Source organism: Hylaeus volcanicus, chromosome 4 (genome assembly GCF_026283585.1).
Source record: "Hylaeus volcanicus isolate JK05 chromosome 4, UHH_iyHylVolc1.0_haploid, whole genome shotgun sequence".
NCBI classification, from domain to species: Eukaryota; Metazoa; Arthropoda; class Insecta; order Hymenoptera; family Colletidae; genus Hylaeus; species Hylaeus volcanicus.
This window is the reverse complement of record NC_071979.1, coordinates 4149202-4169782: the sequence shown is the minus strand read 5'-3', so window position 1 is coordinate 4169782 and position 20581 is coordinate 4149202. Positions and strand designations below refer to the sequence as shown.

The 20581-nt window shown below is 39.8% G+C and overlaps 1 protein-coding gene across 1 annotated transcript in view; it reads left to right on the top strand.

The window, feature by feature from the left end:
* Positions 1-20357, top strand: part of LOC128875043 (mucin-2-like) — a 21329-nt gene extending 972 nt beyond the window's left edge. The window contains exons 2-6 of the mRNA XM_054120352.1: positions 11096-11247; positions 11328-11418; positions 11840-11943; positions 12027-12433; positions 13401-20357. Coding sequence (XP_053976327.1) covers positions 11133-11247; positions 11328-11418; positions 11840-11943; positions 12027-12433; positions 13401-16895 — 4212 coding nt within the window. The 5' untranslated portion in view covers positions 11096-11132 and the 3' untranslated portion in view covers positions 16896-20357. The remainder of the gene's footprint in view (positions 1-11095; positions 11248-11327; positions 11419-11839; positions 11944-12026; positions 12434-13400) is intronic.
* Positions 20358-20581: the final 224 nt, after the last annotated feature.

The following is a 20581-nucleotide window of genomic DNA, read 5'->3' as shown; positions in this document are numbered from 1 at the left end:
TATAGTATATGTATATTATGTATAGTATATATATAGTATATGTATATTATGTATACTACATAATAATCAACATTTCATGACTACTGAAGTTCGTATGACTATAGTTTAATGGCCATCAGGTTGAGACTTAGGATATCCGTATTGTTTAGATACCACGTATTGGGTTGTCCGGCAAGTTCGTGCCGTTTTCGAAGGAAAATTGGAACGCAGAATATTTAAATTGTAGTATAAATTTATTAGGTTATATAGGTGCAATTTTAATCTACAACCTTTTTCCATCTTCCAGACAATTTGAATATTCTGTCCGTTCTGATATATTCAGACCTGTTCTAACGTCACCTACCAAAAAACGGCACGAACTTTCCGGACAATCCAATATAAATAAACAATCTAATTTCCTAGATATTCATGTTGTAAGAGTAATGGAGCAACATGAATCGTGGACAATTCAGTAATGTAACATAAAACATAAAATATTGTGCATGTATTACTCGTTAATAAAGCGAAAGAAACATTTGGGACAACCTAAATACATAGCGCGATGGACAATCTGCTTTTTAGGTTTGATAATTGGCAAGTGTGGGTTATGTAGGTTTTGATGATCGGTGCAAGTAGTGGGCGGCTCGTGTAACTTTACGAAGACCGACCATTATGGAACTTTGATTGATCATTTTGGAGATAAAAATCTATTCAGCTAGTTTCCCTAAAGATTAGGTATAAATTTCTATCTTCGACGCTTAACACTTTACCGACCGGTAGCGTTTCGACATATATGTACTTAAATTCAATAATGTTTATTTTCATAACATTACTGTTACATTATATTATATATATATAAACATTATGTTTATATAGTGTGTGTTTATATTGTGTTATACACAATGTTTCATAATCCACATATATAATGGAAGCATACAATGGGATCGTGCTATTTCAGTAATTAATAAAAAAGTATTATTTGCCATGGAAAAGAGACAATTAATAGGCTACCGGTCGGTAAAGTGTTAATACTTCTTAAGTAAATTTCTATCTTATAAATGATGAAATTAATCCTTCCTTTTCTTACATTTGTTACTCTACACATTCAAAAAATAATAATTTAATCTACATTTTACATCGTGCAAACACGACTGATATTCAGAGTAAAATTCATCGAATCGGGTGTTCGGACAAATACTCGCATAACCCGTGTATTTTGAAAGTCATTTTTTTGTAATGTAAACACTAGAATAAATAACATTCGTACATTCTTTGTAAACTGCTCCGAGTTATGTTGCTTCGAATCTAGAAATGCCAAATAAACCGGCTCAAAAATTCTGCGTCCACAGCTTGCGTTTGAGAAAATTGCATTTCCCCGCCAGTTGGTCGAAAAAGGATAGACCATCTTCTTTCCTTCGTTCCACCTTCCGTCCTTGTTCGACCAACTGGGTGGTCTGCGTTAGATCTACCGATTTCAAACTCCAATTTAAGACTATATATTACAATAAATGACCATGTATTATAGGTCGATTAATTTGTCTAAACAAGTGCCATTATGTTATGGATAACAAAATATGAGGTTCTACTTAAAAACATTTACTTATTTTTCAAATCTCTCTCGCTACTTTATTCACAACGCAAGTATGTACACCGTATAATTAGTCCACTTGAACCAAATAACTTTTGTAGATACATTTTTTTGATAGCTTCATCCCTTCATGAGATATTTATCCGTTTCGATTTAAACGAAACACCCTGTATATAGGTACATAACCTAAGTCATAATTTAATGGCCATTAGAGTGTATCTATTTAGCCAAACAGTTTTCCTTATCGTTGTTCTTTTAACAACTACAAGTGTACTTGATAATTATAATTACTGTATATGTATACTGTGTATGTATATTATGTATAGTATATATATATATAGTATATGTATTGTATGTACATTATGTATAGTATATATATGTATACTATGTATGTATATTATGTATAGTATATATATGCTTATATATATAGTATATGTACTATATATATAGTATATGTATTGTATGTACATTATGTATAGTATATGTATAGTATGTATATTATGTATACTATGTATACTACATAATAATAATCGACATTTCATGACTACTAAAGTTCGTATGGCTATAGTTTAATGGCCATCAGGTTGAGACTGAGGGTATCCGTATCCTTTAAATACCACGTATTGCAATCAGGTTTAGGACTTAATAGGTTGGTACTTTAACGTTTTAAAACGAGTAAGTATATCTGTTTAAACTAGAATAGTAAATAGCCCGCGAATGTTGCAGACAAAAAATTGAAACTCAACATAAAAGTACGTTTTATCTTCGAAATTAACGTCTATATTATTATAACGTAACGTCTATATTATTGCTGATATTTTATATAGCTCCCAGATTTCCTCATGTTTCCATTTGCCATAAATGCATAAACATCCGTAGTCTATAAACGATTGATCATAGAGGCACAGTATAAATTTCTACGTATTATAGTTGACAAATTTCTAATTAGGAATTTGGAGTATTAATAGCGAGAGAATTTTTATTATCAGGAAATTGTGGAACAATGTTGCCATTCTTACGAGGAAAACGATTATCTCGTTATCGTATGGTGGCACAGATTTTGGAGCAGCCTGTATCGCAGCGTTTTCTCATATTCGCGTTGCCTCGTCTTTCGTCCTCGACGAAATCGCTCGGTACGCGTTCGCGATACGCGCAACGACGGAATAAACATATCGTGCCCGATACCGAGATCGGTGGCCTTCTTACCGCGAACTTCCCTAGAACTGCGAGATCTAGCCATTGTACGAAATCGATGTAACGGTAGCGGACGGCATCGAAAGCTTTCCATTGAAAAACTCGTCGCACCGCTTTCGTCCCGGGGCGTTCGCGTTGCGATCTCGCAACGTCCGTTGGCTACGATACACGAGAAAACGTGTCTCTACTGATTAATCAGCTGGCTGCCTCGATAACCAGATCGCCGTGAAACGTTGAATACGAAAGCGACGAAACAATGGGCGGGAAATTCCTCGTAATGAATGAGATTAAGTTCGAAGACCTTTGCCGCGGCCTTTTTTTCGTCCGCTAATTACTCGGATTGGCGCATTCGAAGTACCGTCTTTTTCGAACGGGTGAAACCGCGTCAAGTAACATTAAGCTTCGGTTGCCTTGCAACGTTTGTCTGTGATGAATAATGGAACAATTAAGGAGTTGTACAGTAAAATTTCGATAATTCGCCACGCCGAGCAAAAATACCTATAATCGTGTTTTTTAAACTACATTTGGCAATTATTGCGTATTACGTTCTTCTTTACGTGGAATTGTTGGGGCACAATTTAATTTAATTGACGATTAATCCTCAATTTTGTATTGGCAATTGAATTTAGTTTCTATTGAAAGTTGATTTTAAATGGAATTAAAGGTTGATATCAGTTGAAATTTGTCTTCAACAGGTATAATAAATATATAATATTTCATTTCTTGATTAGATGATTAAAAATATAATTGCTTGTTACCTAACATTGTTAGGTTGTTATGGATGATGATGAAATAAGGCCATGAAGTAGACGCAGAAAGATCATTTATAAATATATTATTTGCAAGTTCTCTATTTTACATATTTTTGTTGAAGTTTGGGTTGCTATATTAACTGTGATCGTTTTTTAAATTGCCATTTTGGTTATGACTGCATCATATAAATATAGTCCAACAATTCCAGCATATCGAAGATGGCAGTTTCTCCAAACAAAACTTTTCATTTTCGACCAAAATATTTCGTCTTAGATCGTTTGTAAAACGAATAATATTGATTGGTCTGAGAAAACCTTCGACTAAAGACTAAAAAACAAAGTTTCGAAGCTTTCGTGAAAATTTGAACGCTATCGGTTCAGTCGTTCCCTCTATATTTTAAATAAATACAAACAGAAATTCTAGAGTGCTGTTATCTTTCGTAACGGTTAAAGTTGTTTTCCCATTCTTAAAAATTAACTACGAGTAAGTGTATCGTTTCATAATAAAAAAGAATGTTACTTGATGTTTTATACTAATTTTAAATTTGCATTCGGTGCAACTTGAGCTCATTTTTCTTCCGAATCGCGTGTATCATAGAATTAATTCACGTATAGACATAATTCCCGTATCGAAGCAAGAAATAAATATGCATCAAACCAGTGTTAACATTCGTAAGATATTTCCCTCAAATCTTTTCGAATTTTATTATTTACCGATCCCATCGAACCTTTGCCTTGATTCGACGTACAGCGACCGAGTTATCGAATTTCTTCCTTTTTTAACATAATACGCTCCAATCGCAAAATTTCTTTTCCGTATAATACAAATACAGAAAGAAGAGCAATTCGGTTGACAAACTGCTTCCCGTTGAATACAATGCGTAACAAGTCGTCCTTAAATATCGTTCCAGTTACGTTCTCCCATCGAACATCGTAACTTTGAAAAAACTTGGAAGGAGTTTACCATCTTCCGATAGTTTCGACGAATCGCGCGCCAGCAGAAAAGCCTCAGTCGATCCGTGAAAAATTTGATTACTCGTTGTTATACGATTTCGCCGCGGTAACGAATTATAAACGACACGACAATGTTCACGGGGACGGATAGAATATTTCACGGCGACGGAATATATTTTTTCTCGTTCACGACAGTCCGTGAGACTGGATGGCCGATTGAATGCCTTTCTTTCGCGATCTCTCTACACGGTCGCTAAGGTTACTTCGAATCATGGTCTCTTCCGGCTAGTAGGGTCGTCGTCTCCCTACTCTCTTTTCTTGGGGTACGGAGCCGTATAGAAGCGACGGTAGAAGAGGGATCGGAGAGCAGCTGGGGGTCTAATCTGTAACTCACATAATGCGCGATAAGGTGGCTAAAGTTCCGCGAAAGAAAATGAGAGACCCGGAGCAGAAAACACTCTCGTGCGTGTTTCATTGAAAGACCGACTGCTTCATTACTTTTGCCCCTTCTAACGTGTCTCGTCAACAAGCAACGCGTTTACTGTTACGCTGCAATGTGCGAATGAAGTTTCGATATTACAAAGCGGAAAGTAGAAAAAAAGTATTTTTACTTCTTTTTCGTTTGGGTTAAAATTTCGTCTGGGTTAAAAAATGGATTCCTTTTGATCGATACATGGCGTGGCTCATCAACGCGTTTACTATTACTTCGGAATGTACGAATGAAGTTTCGATATTACAAAGCGGAAAGTAGAAAAAAATACTTTTATTTCTATTTTGTTTGGTTTAAAATTTTGTCTGGGTTAAAAAATGGGTTGTTTTTAGTTGATACATGGCGTGCCTCATCAACGCGTTTACTATTACTTCGGAATGTACGAATGAAGTTTTGATATTTCAACGTGGAAAATAGAAAACGAATATTATTATTTCTATTTCGTTTGTTTCCTGAAAGGAGTATGTACACTTTTTGTCTGGGTTAAAAAATGGATTCTTTTTAGTTAATACATGGCGTGCCTCATCAACGCGTTTACTATTACTTCGAAATGTGCGAATGAAGTTTTGAAATTTCAACGTGGAAAGTAGAAAAAAAATATTTTTATTTCTATTTCGTTTGGTTTAAAATTTTGTCTGGGTTAAAAAATGGGTTGTTTTTAGTTAGTACATGGCGTGCCTCATCAACGCGTTTACTATTACTTCGGAATGTACGAATGAAGTTACCAAACACATTGGCAAACTTCAGATTTATTCGAAGCCAAGGGTTTTGCCCATGTCTGGTTTGTATTTACTCGTCTACTCGTAGGCTCGCGGGTTGTTATTGCTCGGGTGCAGCACGTGTCAGCGACGCAGGAACGCGCCTAAATAAAGGCCCGCTCGCACCGATGGAATTCGTCGTCGCCAGAATCGGGAGGCGTAAATTTTTGGTTCTCCTCTGGAACGACTCGTGCATCAGGGACAAAATCGCCGTAGAGGTCCAATTATCTCGTTAGAAATTAACCGGACTATTTAGACCCCTGGCTCGGCACGCCTTAGGTATACATCGGGGCGTTCTGCGATGACTACTACTTCGTCTATTTATATCGAGCTTGGTCCGTGAGAAGCGAAATTCTCGAGCGGCATCGTAAGCGACGATGGCAGAGGGGCGGTTCGAATTGCTTTCGATCGAAGTCCAAACTTCCTCGACCGTTCGAACCTTTTAAAAGTGGCACCCTCCGAGGTGTGTCGACAGTTTCCGAGTTTCCGAGGTGGTTGCTCTTTGATATTTTCGGCGCTTTCGGACGCTCCGAAAACAGGGTATTAACCCTCTATCGCAGGAATTTTATTGGTTTGTCCAGAAAGTTTGTACCAATTTTTGGTAGGTGGTATGGGAACAGGTCTGAATATGTCAGAAAGGTTAGAAATATATAACCTGTGTACATCTCTTAGTTCTTTCGATCCCAGCGGATCATATATGCCCCAGTGTTACCGAGGAATAACAAACAACGCGCTGGCCTCCAAGTAGACGGCTAAATACAAACGATCGTACGAGGAACAACGAAGTCTCTAGTCTTTAGTCCAGACTGGACCCAAGTCTGATAGTCCCACCGAGATAAAGGAGGAGAAAATGCGTTCGCGATTCCGGGAATTTGCCCGAGAACACAGAGCTGCCTTTTCGCATCACATTCGCCGGAGATTTGGGGTTTGATAACGAGGAATAGCGACGCTATCGGTTTAAAAAGCTGCAAAGAGTCTTCAACATTTGATTCAGCTTGATGTTTTGATCACCTTGTTGTTGCACCGCCGCGTTTTCTCCTTCGCCTGTTCTCTATATTCTTCAACTCGTGTTTGATAGAACCCCTCTAACCATTCAAATCTGGTTTCCAACCTTACGTGTGATACGATATTCTCAAAACCAGAAAATTTTTAGGGTGAATTCTACAAATTTTCTGATTTGCTAACAAAATATCGTTCCGAGTGCATTTTTATGTCACTCGTCAAGCTAAACCTTTTAACACGAAGAACATCTTCTAATGAAAAAAGAAATATATATAGCAACCACACGGGGCAATATCTGGAGAATAAGAACGATGTAGAACATCCCAGTGAAACATTAACAATTTGTTTCTAACGACCAAAGGTCGATTCAGACTATACGACACGAACCGCCAACGACACGACAAAACATTAAAACACCCGTTTTAATGGAACTATTCACACTATTCCCGTTGACGGAACGTTCAGGTCGGTGTCTGTTAAGTGTGAATAGTTCCATTAAAACGCGTGTTTTAATGTTTTGTCGTGTCGTATAGTCTGAATCGACCTTAAGGCCGATCGTACACAGACGCAACCGATCAGTTTCAAACCACTCTGAAACTAGTTTCACACGACCGTGGATCTAGGTAAAACAAAGATAGTGGAGTGGGTAAAACAAAGAGTGCAAACGGTTTGCAACACTAATTTCAAATCGGTTGCGTCGTGTGCGATCGGTCTAAAGAAACGAGTAGTCCGGCGTTATCCCGCTGGAAAGCAACGCCTCATCTGTTCAACGTAGTCTTTCCGAGATGATCGTATTCTGTTCCGAGCTTCGATCGAGGATAATCGAGATTCTACCGCACTTAGGCGTTTTTCGCGTTCGTAGTGTCCGATGATCGCCCGGGGTCCTGCCGAACGTATCAAAAAACGCAAACGAACAGCGGGCTCGCGCTCGTTTTTCGGCAACGATACCGAGCTTCGAGAGGGAACTTTATCGCGGCTCTCTCTGCGAAATGCCGCGATATTCGATCAATACTAGCAGGTATTCGACGGTACACGGGTACGTCCACAACGCGTCTGGTTCGCGTAGCAAGGGCTGCTGCTGTTTGGCGGTTTCACCGCGCGCGCCAGGCGAGTGGAAAAACGGAAAGGACAATTCTCGTGCGGGGAGACCGAGGATAAAACGCACCCGTATATACCTACCGGGTGGATGGCACCCGATGGTGGGGGGGACAGAGAGCTAGGCAACGGGATTCTAGCTACCTGAGAAACCTTCGGGAAAGTGGGCTAAACACCGTGACACGGCCTAACCGTTTCTTATGTCGTGCGATTTGTCTGCGAATCGTGCGAATTATCGTCCCGCATCTCGTTATCGATGGACGCGAACGGGACGATTGCTCTTGTCGGTGATAACTCTTGCTTAACGCCAAATCTACCGCGACCAGTCGAACGATCGTTTTCAAATACAAAAAAAAAAGTAGCTATTTATGTAAGTTGCGAAATTAACAAGAAAAAGACAATTAATCGATAGAAATATTGAAGCAATAAGTATTCGCACAACTGTTTAATTTTTAAAACTTCGTTAAAAAAAAAAGAAGATTTACATTAATTTACAAGTATGTAATACTTCCTTCGTGGGATTCCCTTTTGATTTTATAATTATTGCAACCCTTCTAAGCGTTAAATTAACACGTTGGTCGCCACGTCGCCCATATAAGGGTGACAGAGCTTTTTATTAAGGAATTAAAAGGATCGATTTTGAAGCCATATTATCGATAAAAATGAATCTAAATAGACTTTGTGAGTATGACGAGATTAGAAAAATAACTACCATGACAAATGCTAGGTTACGCACTTTCCAATTGTCTCGAAACGTAATTTTAACCACGTAGAGATTTTCACGAGTATCAGCTTGGCGATCAACGTGTTAACTAAATTATTAGTTATTCGAAGTGGGATCTTCTTCAATTCCTATATTAGAGCCATTTTTAAAAGTACTTTCCTGGAAATTTGATGTTTTCTAATTGGTACGGAGCAATAAACTAACGTGTTTACGTTACAAACTCTACTGTAAATGGTTCGTCATAAGAATCGTACAAATACTTATTGCTTCTATACTTTTATCCAATTTTTCGTATTTTCTTGTTAATTTCGCAAATTATATTAACTAGTAAATGTTGTTTGGACTATATCTATCTTAGAGACTTCCGAGAACATGTAAAATATCATTGATTATAAAAAAAAGAAGTTAAGAAACTACAATTGCACACAAATGCTTTTTGGGAAATTGATCGATGTACGAATACATTCTACACCCACTGTACAATCGTATCATGTGTTCAATTTGATATCACGTGAAATATTTTTGCTAAATGCTATGTACTAAATCTATATATGGACCGTTTATTTTGAAAGTGGTGTAAGTCCATTTTCTCTTGTTTCGAGAAAATTAAAGGTTAACAATATCTGTTAATTAAAAAATGTAGGCAAATTATATGAAGTCTGGCAATGTTTCTACTGTTTTATCAACATGTAATTTGGTTATATATCGGATATATTGGTTATATATTTTGATATATATTTATTGAATTATATAAATACCATTTTGTTCCACGACCTTTCCACTTTTTAAGGGATGCACCCGTGTTAATTGTTTTCAACCATTCCAATATAAACAGACGTGTACCACCTATCAAAAATCGCCACGGACTTTCCAGACAACCCAATAAATTAGTTTTAGGCGTATTTTACTAAACTGACGTATACTTACGGGCTGCAAATGAATTTACACCACTTTCACAATAAACGGTCCACATATACGTAAGAATGAAAACCGTGACATATCAACGCCCAGGCTTAATTCTTGAACCTAGAAAGCTGAAATTTTGCACAGAGATTTCCTTTATGATGTATACAAGGATATTTCGAAATTCAACTTCTAAGGAGGTAAAAAGGGGTTGCAACGTTAGTATTCCACGCGGGCGAAACCGCGGACCACAGCTATTAGGGATGGCGTGAAAAATCACTAACAATGATTTTTCACGGTGATCAGACAATCGCGATCGCAGTCGTGATTAAACTTCGATCATGACCGTGATCCGAAAGATGGCGTTTCAGAAGCGGTTCACGTTCATTATTATTGTTAATGTATCACTGTCTTCCCTTAGCGGAAATTCAAGAAACTACAAATGAGTCAAATTTAAATTGTACGAAAATTATATTAACATTGCTTTTAGACCATATTATAATACATATATAACCTAGGAACAATATAATTCGTGAAAAGTGAGAAGAATGTTCTGTACCAATCAGAAGCGATCACGAAGAATCACGAATGACTGTGAAAAATCATCGCGATTGAGAACGAACGTGATTGAATCACGAGTGATTCAAAAGTAGCAGTTCACGCCATCTCTGACAGCTATCGGAGATATCGATTAAAACATCTGAGTTACGGAGAACAAAAGACAGTCACCTACTGATTCACGAAGGAACACGCGGTCGAATGCGAACGACATAAAATAAATAGTACTCCACTCGGGTGAAACCGCGAGGCACCGGTAATGCTATATAATATTTAAATACTTCGTTCGTTTATGTATCCGCTCCGTTTCGAAATAATTGCTTGCACCAACCGTCCATTCTCACGATCAATTATTTAATCTTCTTGCCTCAATTTCTTCTCAACTTGTTTTTAATTGTGCGCGCAACAGTTCCTCGCTATTTACACACTTTATTCTTTCCTGTCTAATTCATCCCGTAATTTCTCAATTGGAGATCAGGCGATTGCGGGAGCCACTTCATTATTTGCTGTTCCTGATTGTCTTCTAATTCTTTCAGATCACACTTTAGCGCTAGGCATAAAAATGAAATATCATTTCTAATAATCCTTCGTCCTGATGGAACAGCATTCTCTCTCAACCAGTCGGCTGTTCGAATATTGGATCAAAAAGATGCGTTTATTTGATAAAATTGCAAATTTGCAAGTGTCCGGAAACTTACGAACTATAATATATACGTTCATCGCAGTAAAAGATTTAATTCCTACGTTTAATTTGCTGCAATCTCGCGAGCAACTTTTATCGACGAACACGATGACTCGGTCACTTGAGCAACCGAAATGCTGAATTGAATTTGAATTAAGACGACTCAGACAGTAAACACTTTCAATCCGAACAAGATACGTCAGTTTATGTAAGCTAGATAAGAAACGACGGTTGCATACGGAACGATCGAATGGAAGAAAAATGATTCTAAAGTGCAATTTACTTTGTCGCACAAAGGATCTCCTTTCTTGATTCTTCTTCTATAAACCGAAAACGTCGGCCGGCGCCGAGAACGTTTTTTCGCGTTGCGGTTTTCCGGATGGTGGGATTACATCGAACCGCGTTTCTGATTACAGGTACCACCACGGACAGTTCCGTTTCGCAATAAGAAAGATGTCTGGGACGGGTAAGAGGACTTACCTTCGCGAGGTAAATCCCTATCTCATTTGTCCGTTGTGCAGAGGGTACCTCATAGACGCGACCACCGTCGTCGAGTGTTTGCATTCGTGTAAGTGAATTGGATTTCCTATGCGCGTTATGCACCTCGAGATCGTGAACGATAACGCTAATTTTAATTTCGCTGCTCAGTTTGCAGAAGCTGTATTTTGAAACACCTCAACGCGGAAGCTCATTGCCCGTCTTGCAAGCATGTTCTCAACAAAGCCAAACCGAATATCAAGTAAGTCTTGAATTTCAGATATACTAGTCAGTCTACAGTGTAGACTCTACACAAAAAGAAATGGAACGTTTTCGACCTCTACAGTTCCTTTACGATTTACCTCTTATAATTAGTATCAGAGGAGCTTTCGTACTTATACTATTATCATTTTGAAACGTTCAATTTTCCAATCTCCTTTAACCCTTAAATGCCCTAAGTTTCAATGTATCTATGTTAACATTGCATAATTTTTACTTTCGAATAAAAGTTAAAAAAAATAAACGTCAGCTTTAAAAATTGTTCAAATAATAAATACATCGATATTCTCTTAAATTTCATTTGGAAAATCAGGCTTCTAAGGGTTAAACTATCGCTGTTTTCATTTAAAGTCACTTAAAGCTTCGACATTAAGAAAATACCCTGACCAATGGTTATTTTTCAGAGCGGACAAAGCGTTGCAAGACATCGTGTACAAATTGGTTCCCGGATTGTACCATAAAGAGATGCGCAAGAGAAGAGAATTCTACAAGAAGCATCCGGAGCACGGTAAGGCTTTAAATCCTTTCTCTGTAACAGAAACGCGTGTGTTTTTCATATGAATTCATCTAACAGAGGATTGCACATTTCAGCCGACTTCGCGACCCCCGAGCAACGCGGGGAAGACGTGAGCGGAAGGTTAATCTTCGCCCCAGAAGACGCGGTCAGCTTAAGTTTAGAGTACCTACCACCTGGAGCGGATCCGCAGACCATGCTGCTTAGCAATATGGACGAGGTCAACAATTTGAACGGATCCAACAGCCAAACTAATATTAATAATAATATCAACAATAACAGCATCCATAACACGAATGCAACGAATAACAGGCGGTACCTTCAGTGTCCGGCCCTGGTGACCATAGCGCATTTAAAGAAATTCTTAGCTTTGAAGTACAGCGTCGACATGACGAGATATACCATTGAAATTTGCCACCGACGTGCCCCGCTTCCGGAACACTGGACACTCATGGACGTCGCCTATATTTACGCGTGGAAAAGGGTATGGCAATCTCCGACTATTTTAAACCAGCGATTTCCAAACTATTCGAAAGGCGGTCCCCTCCGAAACAGAAACGTTTCCGTACCCCAGATTTACTTTAATCGATTCGAAATTAAGTTGTTCTTATCGATTTCGTTCCATTTAACTGCAGTATAAATTATTCTACGTTAAGATATGTCAAGAGCCAACTAGTATCTTTTTCAATGCCAAAATAAGTCAAATATAAAATATATTTGTAAGGATCTAATAGTCAAATAAAACGCTAGCAGAAACAAATAAATTATATTTTCCACATCGTTTATCGTAAATATTGCGACAGAGAGAACAAACTTAAGTCCCAGTAACATAGTTGTATAACTTTGTTGAACTAACATTGAAGAAAGAGGATATTTATTAAATCAAATAAATAGTAAATATACATACAACCTCTTCAAGGTTACTTGCATTGTAAAGCGGAGTTAATCGCTACATTTGTGAATAAATATTTATAATTAAATTTCGCATTAATGTAACACGATAACATCGCCCCGTGGGTAATAGATGTCATGGGTTCATATTAGAGCTTCTGTTGTGTTTATGCAAAAGAATTTACAGACGTATAAGTGTATCAGGTAGACTGGAAAGTGATGTCGTTTCTTTTACATTAAATTCAAACAGATTTTTAATAAATTTCTATTTTTAATCAGTTATGCCATCGTTATCAACAGCCTTTTGTCATCTATTGTGCAAATTTTCAATGCCAGATTGATAAAAATCAACGACTTGAGTGATAAACAAGTATTTAAAAACGACGTTACCTTCCAGTTCACCTAATATATACAAGTTATCCACATTTTTCTGCATTCAATATTTTCATTCGTTGGTTTATAAGGTGCTCTTTTCCTCCCGATCGCCTTCTCTATTTTGGAAAACACTGTTCTGCGAATATTGGCTTCGCCTCTTTAACATTTCACAATTGTGCTTTCAGAATGCTCCGATGCGATTTTTCTACCGAGTAGCGTTGGAAGAGCAGACGTTGGAAGCGCCTCCGCATGACAGGCCTTCCACGCCCGGTCTCGGTGCAAGTTTACCTCCGGTTGACGCTGCCGTCACTACAAGAAACACCATCAACGTAGACAGTCTCGAGAACAACGTGGAATCGAAGACGGAAGTCGGATCTGGGAGCAACCGTGACGAGAAACAAACGTTGGACAATCAAAGCCATGTTTCGAACGAACAGCATACGGCGGAAGTGAAGAAAATCGACACGAAAGCCGACGAGCAAGTGGAGAAACCTGCAAGTAGCGTTGCAACGTCGAGGACCGCGAATTCGACGACGGTTTCGGCTTCTTCAACGAATACGACGACAACGACGACGGCAGCGACCACGACGGTCACGGGGTCGCCTACCTCGAACAACGAGACGACCAAGCAAATCAAAACGCCCATTAAGATACTGAAGAATCCAGACGGAAGGTACGAGGTCTTAAGAAGTCCAGCGGTCAGCTGGAACTCGAAGGAACAGAGCGTCCCAAGCACGGAAACCAAGTCCTCCAATCCCGAGTTCAGCGTGGTTAGCATAGGTAGCGGACAGAACTCGAACGGAGTCAAGATAACGCTGAAACAGTGCACGCCAACCAACGTGAGTCCAAACAAGCCCAAGGTTATCAGCAATGTATTACTGCACTGCGGTGGTCAAATGGAGCAGAGAGATTCCCCTAACAAGTTAGTCGTTCAGCAAATTCAAAGAAACAGGGAGAAACAGTCGGTGGACAAGCAAGAGAAACAAAGACGCAGAGTTACCTTCGTGGAACGGTCCAGTTCTGAGAAAATCGCGAGTACTCCGTTGAAAATAGCGCCGAAGAAACCAGGCGAACAGCAGGAGAAGAAACAATTTCTTCAAGGCTTTCAGTTAACGGCCAAAGAGACGAGTCTCGACATACCATCGGAACCGAGTTCTAAAGCGAAAGAGGCTAGTCGTAAGCCCGGTAGCGAATCAAGCGGTACGCAAAGCGATGGTAATGGTAACGCTGCGAAAAAGGAACAGGACGCTGTTTCGACCGAGACGTCAAGCAACGCGGAAGCGCAGAAGAAGAACAACGTCGAGAATGTCGGTGTAAACGCAAGCGGAAACACGGTCAACGCGAGTAAACGTGTTACCGCCGCGAGTGGAATTAGCGGGAACGCTCGAGTGAACGCGAACAAACAGTGCAGTGACGTGGACGCGCGTGCGTTCGGTTACGCAAAGAGTGCGAATGCCACCACTGTGAACATCAACACGTCCAGCAATCCTGCAAAGGTCGATGTGTACACTTTCTCCAACGATCCTCCGATACTCCCAGCGGGAGCGGTGAAGAGAAAGTGCCCGCCAGGACTACCGATTTTTGATATCAAGCGAAAAAGGCAGCATCAGGTCCAAGCTCAAACCGCGAAGAAACAGACTTCCGCTGCTGTAGCTCCTGCTCCTCCTTCTTCTTCGCCAGTTCCTGCGCAAACCAATGCCAAGTCCCCGAGAAAGCTGCCCACCGAGCACGTTATTCCCGCGAAAAGATCTGCGAACGCGCTGGGAGAACCTGGCCCCAGTCGAACCCACGCAACGCAAGCTTCGAAATCGTCGTCGAGTCCGATGCTTTCGAACGACACGAGAAATATTTTGGACGGTTGCGGACTTAATATCCCCGCGAGCCTCAGTATAACTCTAACGGCGCCAAAGTCACCCGGTAGCAGCGCCGGATTCGTCGAGCCTATCGCCTCCAAAGACAACAGAAAGAATACCTTGGGAAAGGTTAGTCCCAGCATCACTCTGAACGACAGATCCGTCGATCCACGGGTACTGAAAGCTCTGAAGGCTGGACAGATAAGAATGCCAGCACCGCCTAAGCCGAGACAGACCAAACAAACGGAACGCGAGATGGTTGCTCCGCAACGACAGTCGACTCCTACCAAACGGAAACGAGATCAGGATTCGCGGGACATCTTGGACCTCAGCGGCGGAAAGAAGGTAGACATGCATCCGTTGAGGATACCGCAGCCGGTGTCCAAGTTGAAGCCCAAACCGCCGGTTCGAGATAACATGTCGAACATTCCGGATCAGGGACAAGTAGTGACACTGATGGGTGGCCACAGGTACTATCGAGCACCTCCCGGTTCTCTGACCCCGGCTGCGCATCGAGTCAACGACTGCCCGATTCCTACGCCGACGCGTGCTCCGGTCTACGCTCCTGGACTTTCCAGCCCGATGAGCACCAGTCGAGCGAACACGAATCTGTCGTCCGTTTTCCCCAGTTTGCAGAGTCTCTACGTCCTCAGTCAAGCGCCGAATCTTCAACAGTTCCAAATGGACGCGAGGTTAAGGCTGCCGCGCGGACCCGATTCGAATTCCTCAGGTATCTCGAACCCTGACAACCGCTCTATTAACTGCAACGTACCACCAGGAAAGAGTCACCTAGCCGCTCAATGCGCGCCAGTGAAGCCTGCCAGGTCGTCGGTCGCTCCTTTGGCGGTTCCAATCGGTAAACACCAGCAACCGAGCGAAAGATCAACCCCAGCGTGTGTGAACAGATCCCTCGCGAACGAGATAAACAAGGCGAACGCGTTTCGAAACAACGAGACTCCCAATTCCACCGACACTGGCCAACAATTGTCCGTCCAAACCAAGTATTCACCGGTCGCAGAAAGCAACAATCGATACTCGCCGCGAAGCAGTGCCAATAATAACGTCAACAACGGAGATAAACCGGCATCTACCGAGGCACCGCGCGAATCGAATCCGCAAACGAGCAACGATTCTAGCAAAGAGCCGGACAATTCGACGCGTCAGACTCCTCAACGCGAAGCGGCCAGCCCAAGAGTGTCGTCCACGGCGTCTCCGTCGCCACCTCCTGGGGACACTACAACCAGCGCGAATAACGAGAATGCCGCTAGTCGTAGCAGCGAGAGCGTGAACGCTGCTTCCAACGGAATAGACGACACGCCTGCTCCAAGTCCTGCAAAGAACAACACAACCGCCGAAGTGTCGAGTAGTAAATCACCTGCCAGCCCGGACTCCAGCTCGGTGACGATCGAAAGTCCTTCCAGCAAACGGTGCTCCGCGGTGGAACAAGGATCCCCGTCACCGTCGGACGGGTCCAAGTCTTCCGAAATTTCGACCAAGATCCCAAACGACGCGGTCGAGGTCACGACGAACGATATCGAGACGAAATCCGACGTCAAGACAACATCCGACGACAAACAGCTCACCTCGGAAATGTTTCAGAAGAGGCTGCTGGCCGCGTTCCCCTCCAACGAGTGGGCGAACAATCCCATCGCAGCTGAACACCTAGGCAATTTTTTGAAAAGCTTGAACGCGTCGATGAAATCAGAGACGAAGCTGGACGGTGTCGCGCCGGAGAAGGTCGAATCTCCGCAGCCGTGCAGCGAGGCGACGCTTGCGAACAACGAGGCCACGTCCAAGCCACCCGCGGACGTCGTCGAACAATCTTAACCACACGAACTGCTCTACACGCGAACGAGATGCTTCGTCCTTGAGCAAACACGTAAAAGCTACATCACTGCCAATGTAACGTTATCGAATGATTTAGCGTGGATGTGTAACGATTTTTATCGTCTATTTAGAACGCTTTAAAACATTGTACAGTGCGGTTCTAGAATCTAGGGCGAATTGTAGATTATTCTCGAACGTAGGTACGAAAGGTTGATGCAGTGCTTTTGAAAGTGTTACCGATGATAGAATGGTGCACGTAGTGGGATACGCTTACACGGTTGTTTTTTAAACGGAACCAGGCAACTTTTAGATAAATCAATTCTTCTCATCGTTGTGTATGTACAAATGTTATACTTTATCTTTGTATTCAAACTGTACCAGATTGAGTCGGTTTGGAATGGGTTCAATATATTTATCAAGTGCAATAGAAATGGACAAAATGCTGCATCGAATATTATAAACATGCTTTTATGAACGAAAAAGATAGCTGAAGACGAAGTGTATTTAAGAAAGTATTTGGAATATTGATATTTTGTTTTTAAAATCGCTTCAACGACAGAAGTTTTTAGTGACTATTACTGATTGCAAATTGCAAATTAACAATTTTAGGTCCAGTCGTTATAATATACATTGTTGAATGTGTTAAATTTGGTCAAATGAATTAATCTGTTTGAGAAACTGGACAGCTTTTTTTGCAGCTCGCTACTTCGTTTAGGTTCATCTTAAAATTATCACTTGAGTTTACTTTGATCCTTTCATTTTGAAATATGTTAGAGTCCATTAGAATATGATAAATAGAATTTGGAGCTTTGAATGATGAATATCGATTTCAAGAGTTTTAAACAGTCTTTTACTTATCTCAGAAACGATTACGTTTCCAATAGTTATACGCTAGTACTTTCATATATACACTATGGCGAGAAGAATCAATTCGTGTAAAAAAAGAAGCATGGTTCCATTTAAAAAGTAAATGAATGCGTACATCGCACTTGCACTATTGCTCTAAAAAGAAGAGGCAAAATTAGTCCTGTATCGATTGTTGAATCTTCGTTAAGAAAATAGCTCCAACTTGTTCTAGTTTCTAGAGTCACCCTGTATACAAGGTGTTCCGTGACGTACGGCACGACCAAGCAGAGGTAATTCAATCACAGTGTTATTATAGATAAAGCTAGGGAGACGTAAGCCTGCCTATAAGTGGAAATGTCCTACCGTTAGAAAGAGAACAAAAAACAGGGTACCCTATCTATTTCTGTACTTTTATTACTGTGTATGTAAAATGTATATGTCATTAGTAGACTGCGGATCTTTATGCATTTATAGGAAATTTGAATGTGCAAGAAAGTATAAAATGCAAACAATATGCAAGAATGTAAAAAAGATTGAAAGTAAAGTTCATGTTACAATATTTGCAGAGTAAAATAAATTCGCGAAGATTTCATTTTGCATCAAGATCCGCAGTCTAGCCATTAGTAAAAGTATAAACGGTAACCATTCATGATTAACATAAAAACGATATAAAAATGCGCTGGTAGATAGAGATGAGTAGGGTACCGCGGTTTTCTTTCTCTGTTTAGCTATTGAACGGTCGGAACGCTCCTTTACTCTATCTATAATATCTCTATGAACTCGATACGCGAAAATAAATCGATGCGTTTATTTTAGAAAAGATCAGTGCCTCCTCGTCGGTTACACCATCAACTGCGGAACACCCTGTGTAGTTTAATGATAAGATGTACGCGCGCCGCGAAATACAGGGAGACAAAACAGCGACGACGCTGGAAATTTTATTTTTTCAAATTTTTTAAAGACAGACGCATCCTTCGAGAAGTTTAAACCTGCGCATAGTTGCTTCGACGAGTTACCAACGTTCCAAGACACGCTCGATTTTGCAAAAATAAAAGAAAAAGAGGAGAAAAAGAATAATGAAATAATACTTGGCAGAACTTTCGTAAATGTCGAACGTGATATTCGATAAGCGAAGACTATTACGGAAATAATTGTTTCGTACGATTCTGTTACTTGTCGCGCGATAACTGTTCCTACCTCGGTCCACTGTAACTATGCGAAAACGGAATGTTTCTTAAAGTACCTCGCATTGTATTATAGCTGGGTTGGCTTCGAAAGGCCACTTGACTTCATTCCGTTTACAGTATTCGTCATCACGATTCGTTTGATCTTTCATTGACTGTCGCTCAAATACCATAATCCTGTACACAGGGTTGACGAAACAGCACAACGAAAATCTCGTAGCAGGTGCAAATTCTGTTTTTTCCAATCGTCTACGATTAACTTGTAACTCTTGTACGTAAGAAGAAACACAGGGACCGAAACCGAAGGAGAAATGACATTTAACAAATTCGCAGTCGATGATATAATTTACGTCATTTGTTAATCTATAGCTGATAGCCGCTGATTAAATCCATAGGTGGTTGCCACCGACATAGCTGTACTTCGTTCTTTTTTATAACGAGGCAGACAACTTTACGAGTCGAATTTTGTGGTTGCAGCAAGTGTCTAACGATAAATTAATTGCAAGTTTTTTTTTTTATGTAATTATGTCGTTTATCTTTATAATGTAAAGATAAAGATAAATGGAATCATGCGAATGAAAGATAATTATACATAATGAGGGATAAGGAAGAGAAGGAAAAAGGAGACGAGCAACAAGAATATTAACTGAAAACGGAAAATTTCCATTTAGTTAGAACATTCAAAAACAATAGGAAATTTGTACATGTGTACAATACAAATCTATAACACACATGTGTGATTTTTTAGCCCGAAACACAATTTGTTAAAACTTATAATTATGCTTTCAACTTTGTATTTTGATATAGCAACAACAAAAAATACAGTCATTTGTTTATCTAGTTTAAAAAATGTGTACTGCTCACGTCTTCAACATATGAGTCTCGTACGAAAAAATATTAGGCATGCATATTACAACTTGTTTTTTTTATATAATTATGTCGTTTATCTTTATAATGTAAAGATAAAGATAAATGGAATCATGCAAATGAAAGATAATTATACATAATGAGAGATAAGGAAGAGAAGGAAAAAGGAGACGAGCAACAAGAATATTAACTGAAAACGGAAAATTTCCATTTAGTTAGAACATTCAAAAACAATAGGAAATTTGTACATGTGTACAATACAAATCTATAACACACATGTGTGATTATTTAGGCCGAAATACAGTTTGTTAAAACTTATAATTATACTTCAAGACTCTTGAATCAAGAGTACCAACAAATAAAACTTTTCAACTATTTATTTTGATATAGCAACAACAAAAAATACAGTCATTTGTTTATCTAGTTTAAAGAATGTGTACTGCTCTCGGCTTTAAAAACTATTAGGCATGGATATATCGACTTGGCTCGTATTATATTCTTCTTGCTTGAAATTATTGCATATAAAAATTTGTGTTCTTATAAATGTTATCTTCTTCTATTTTGATTTGTAATATGAAAATATCTTTTAGTTTCAATGAATAAGCTAAAAGAATGCTATTATAAAACAATTATATTAATTGTTATTCTTACCCTATCGACAGCCTTGCCGCAGCCAGCTATACATTTCTGAAAGGTCTGAATGACTATCAGTTTTCAATTGCGCACTATGATCATCGGCTACGAAAGTGTTAAGAAAAGCTAGAATACAATTTTTTGTATAACGTATAG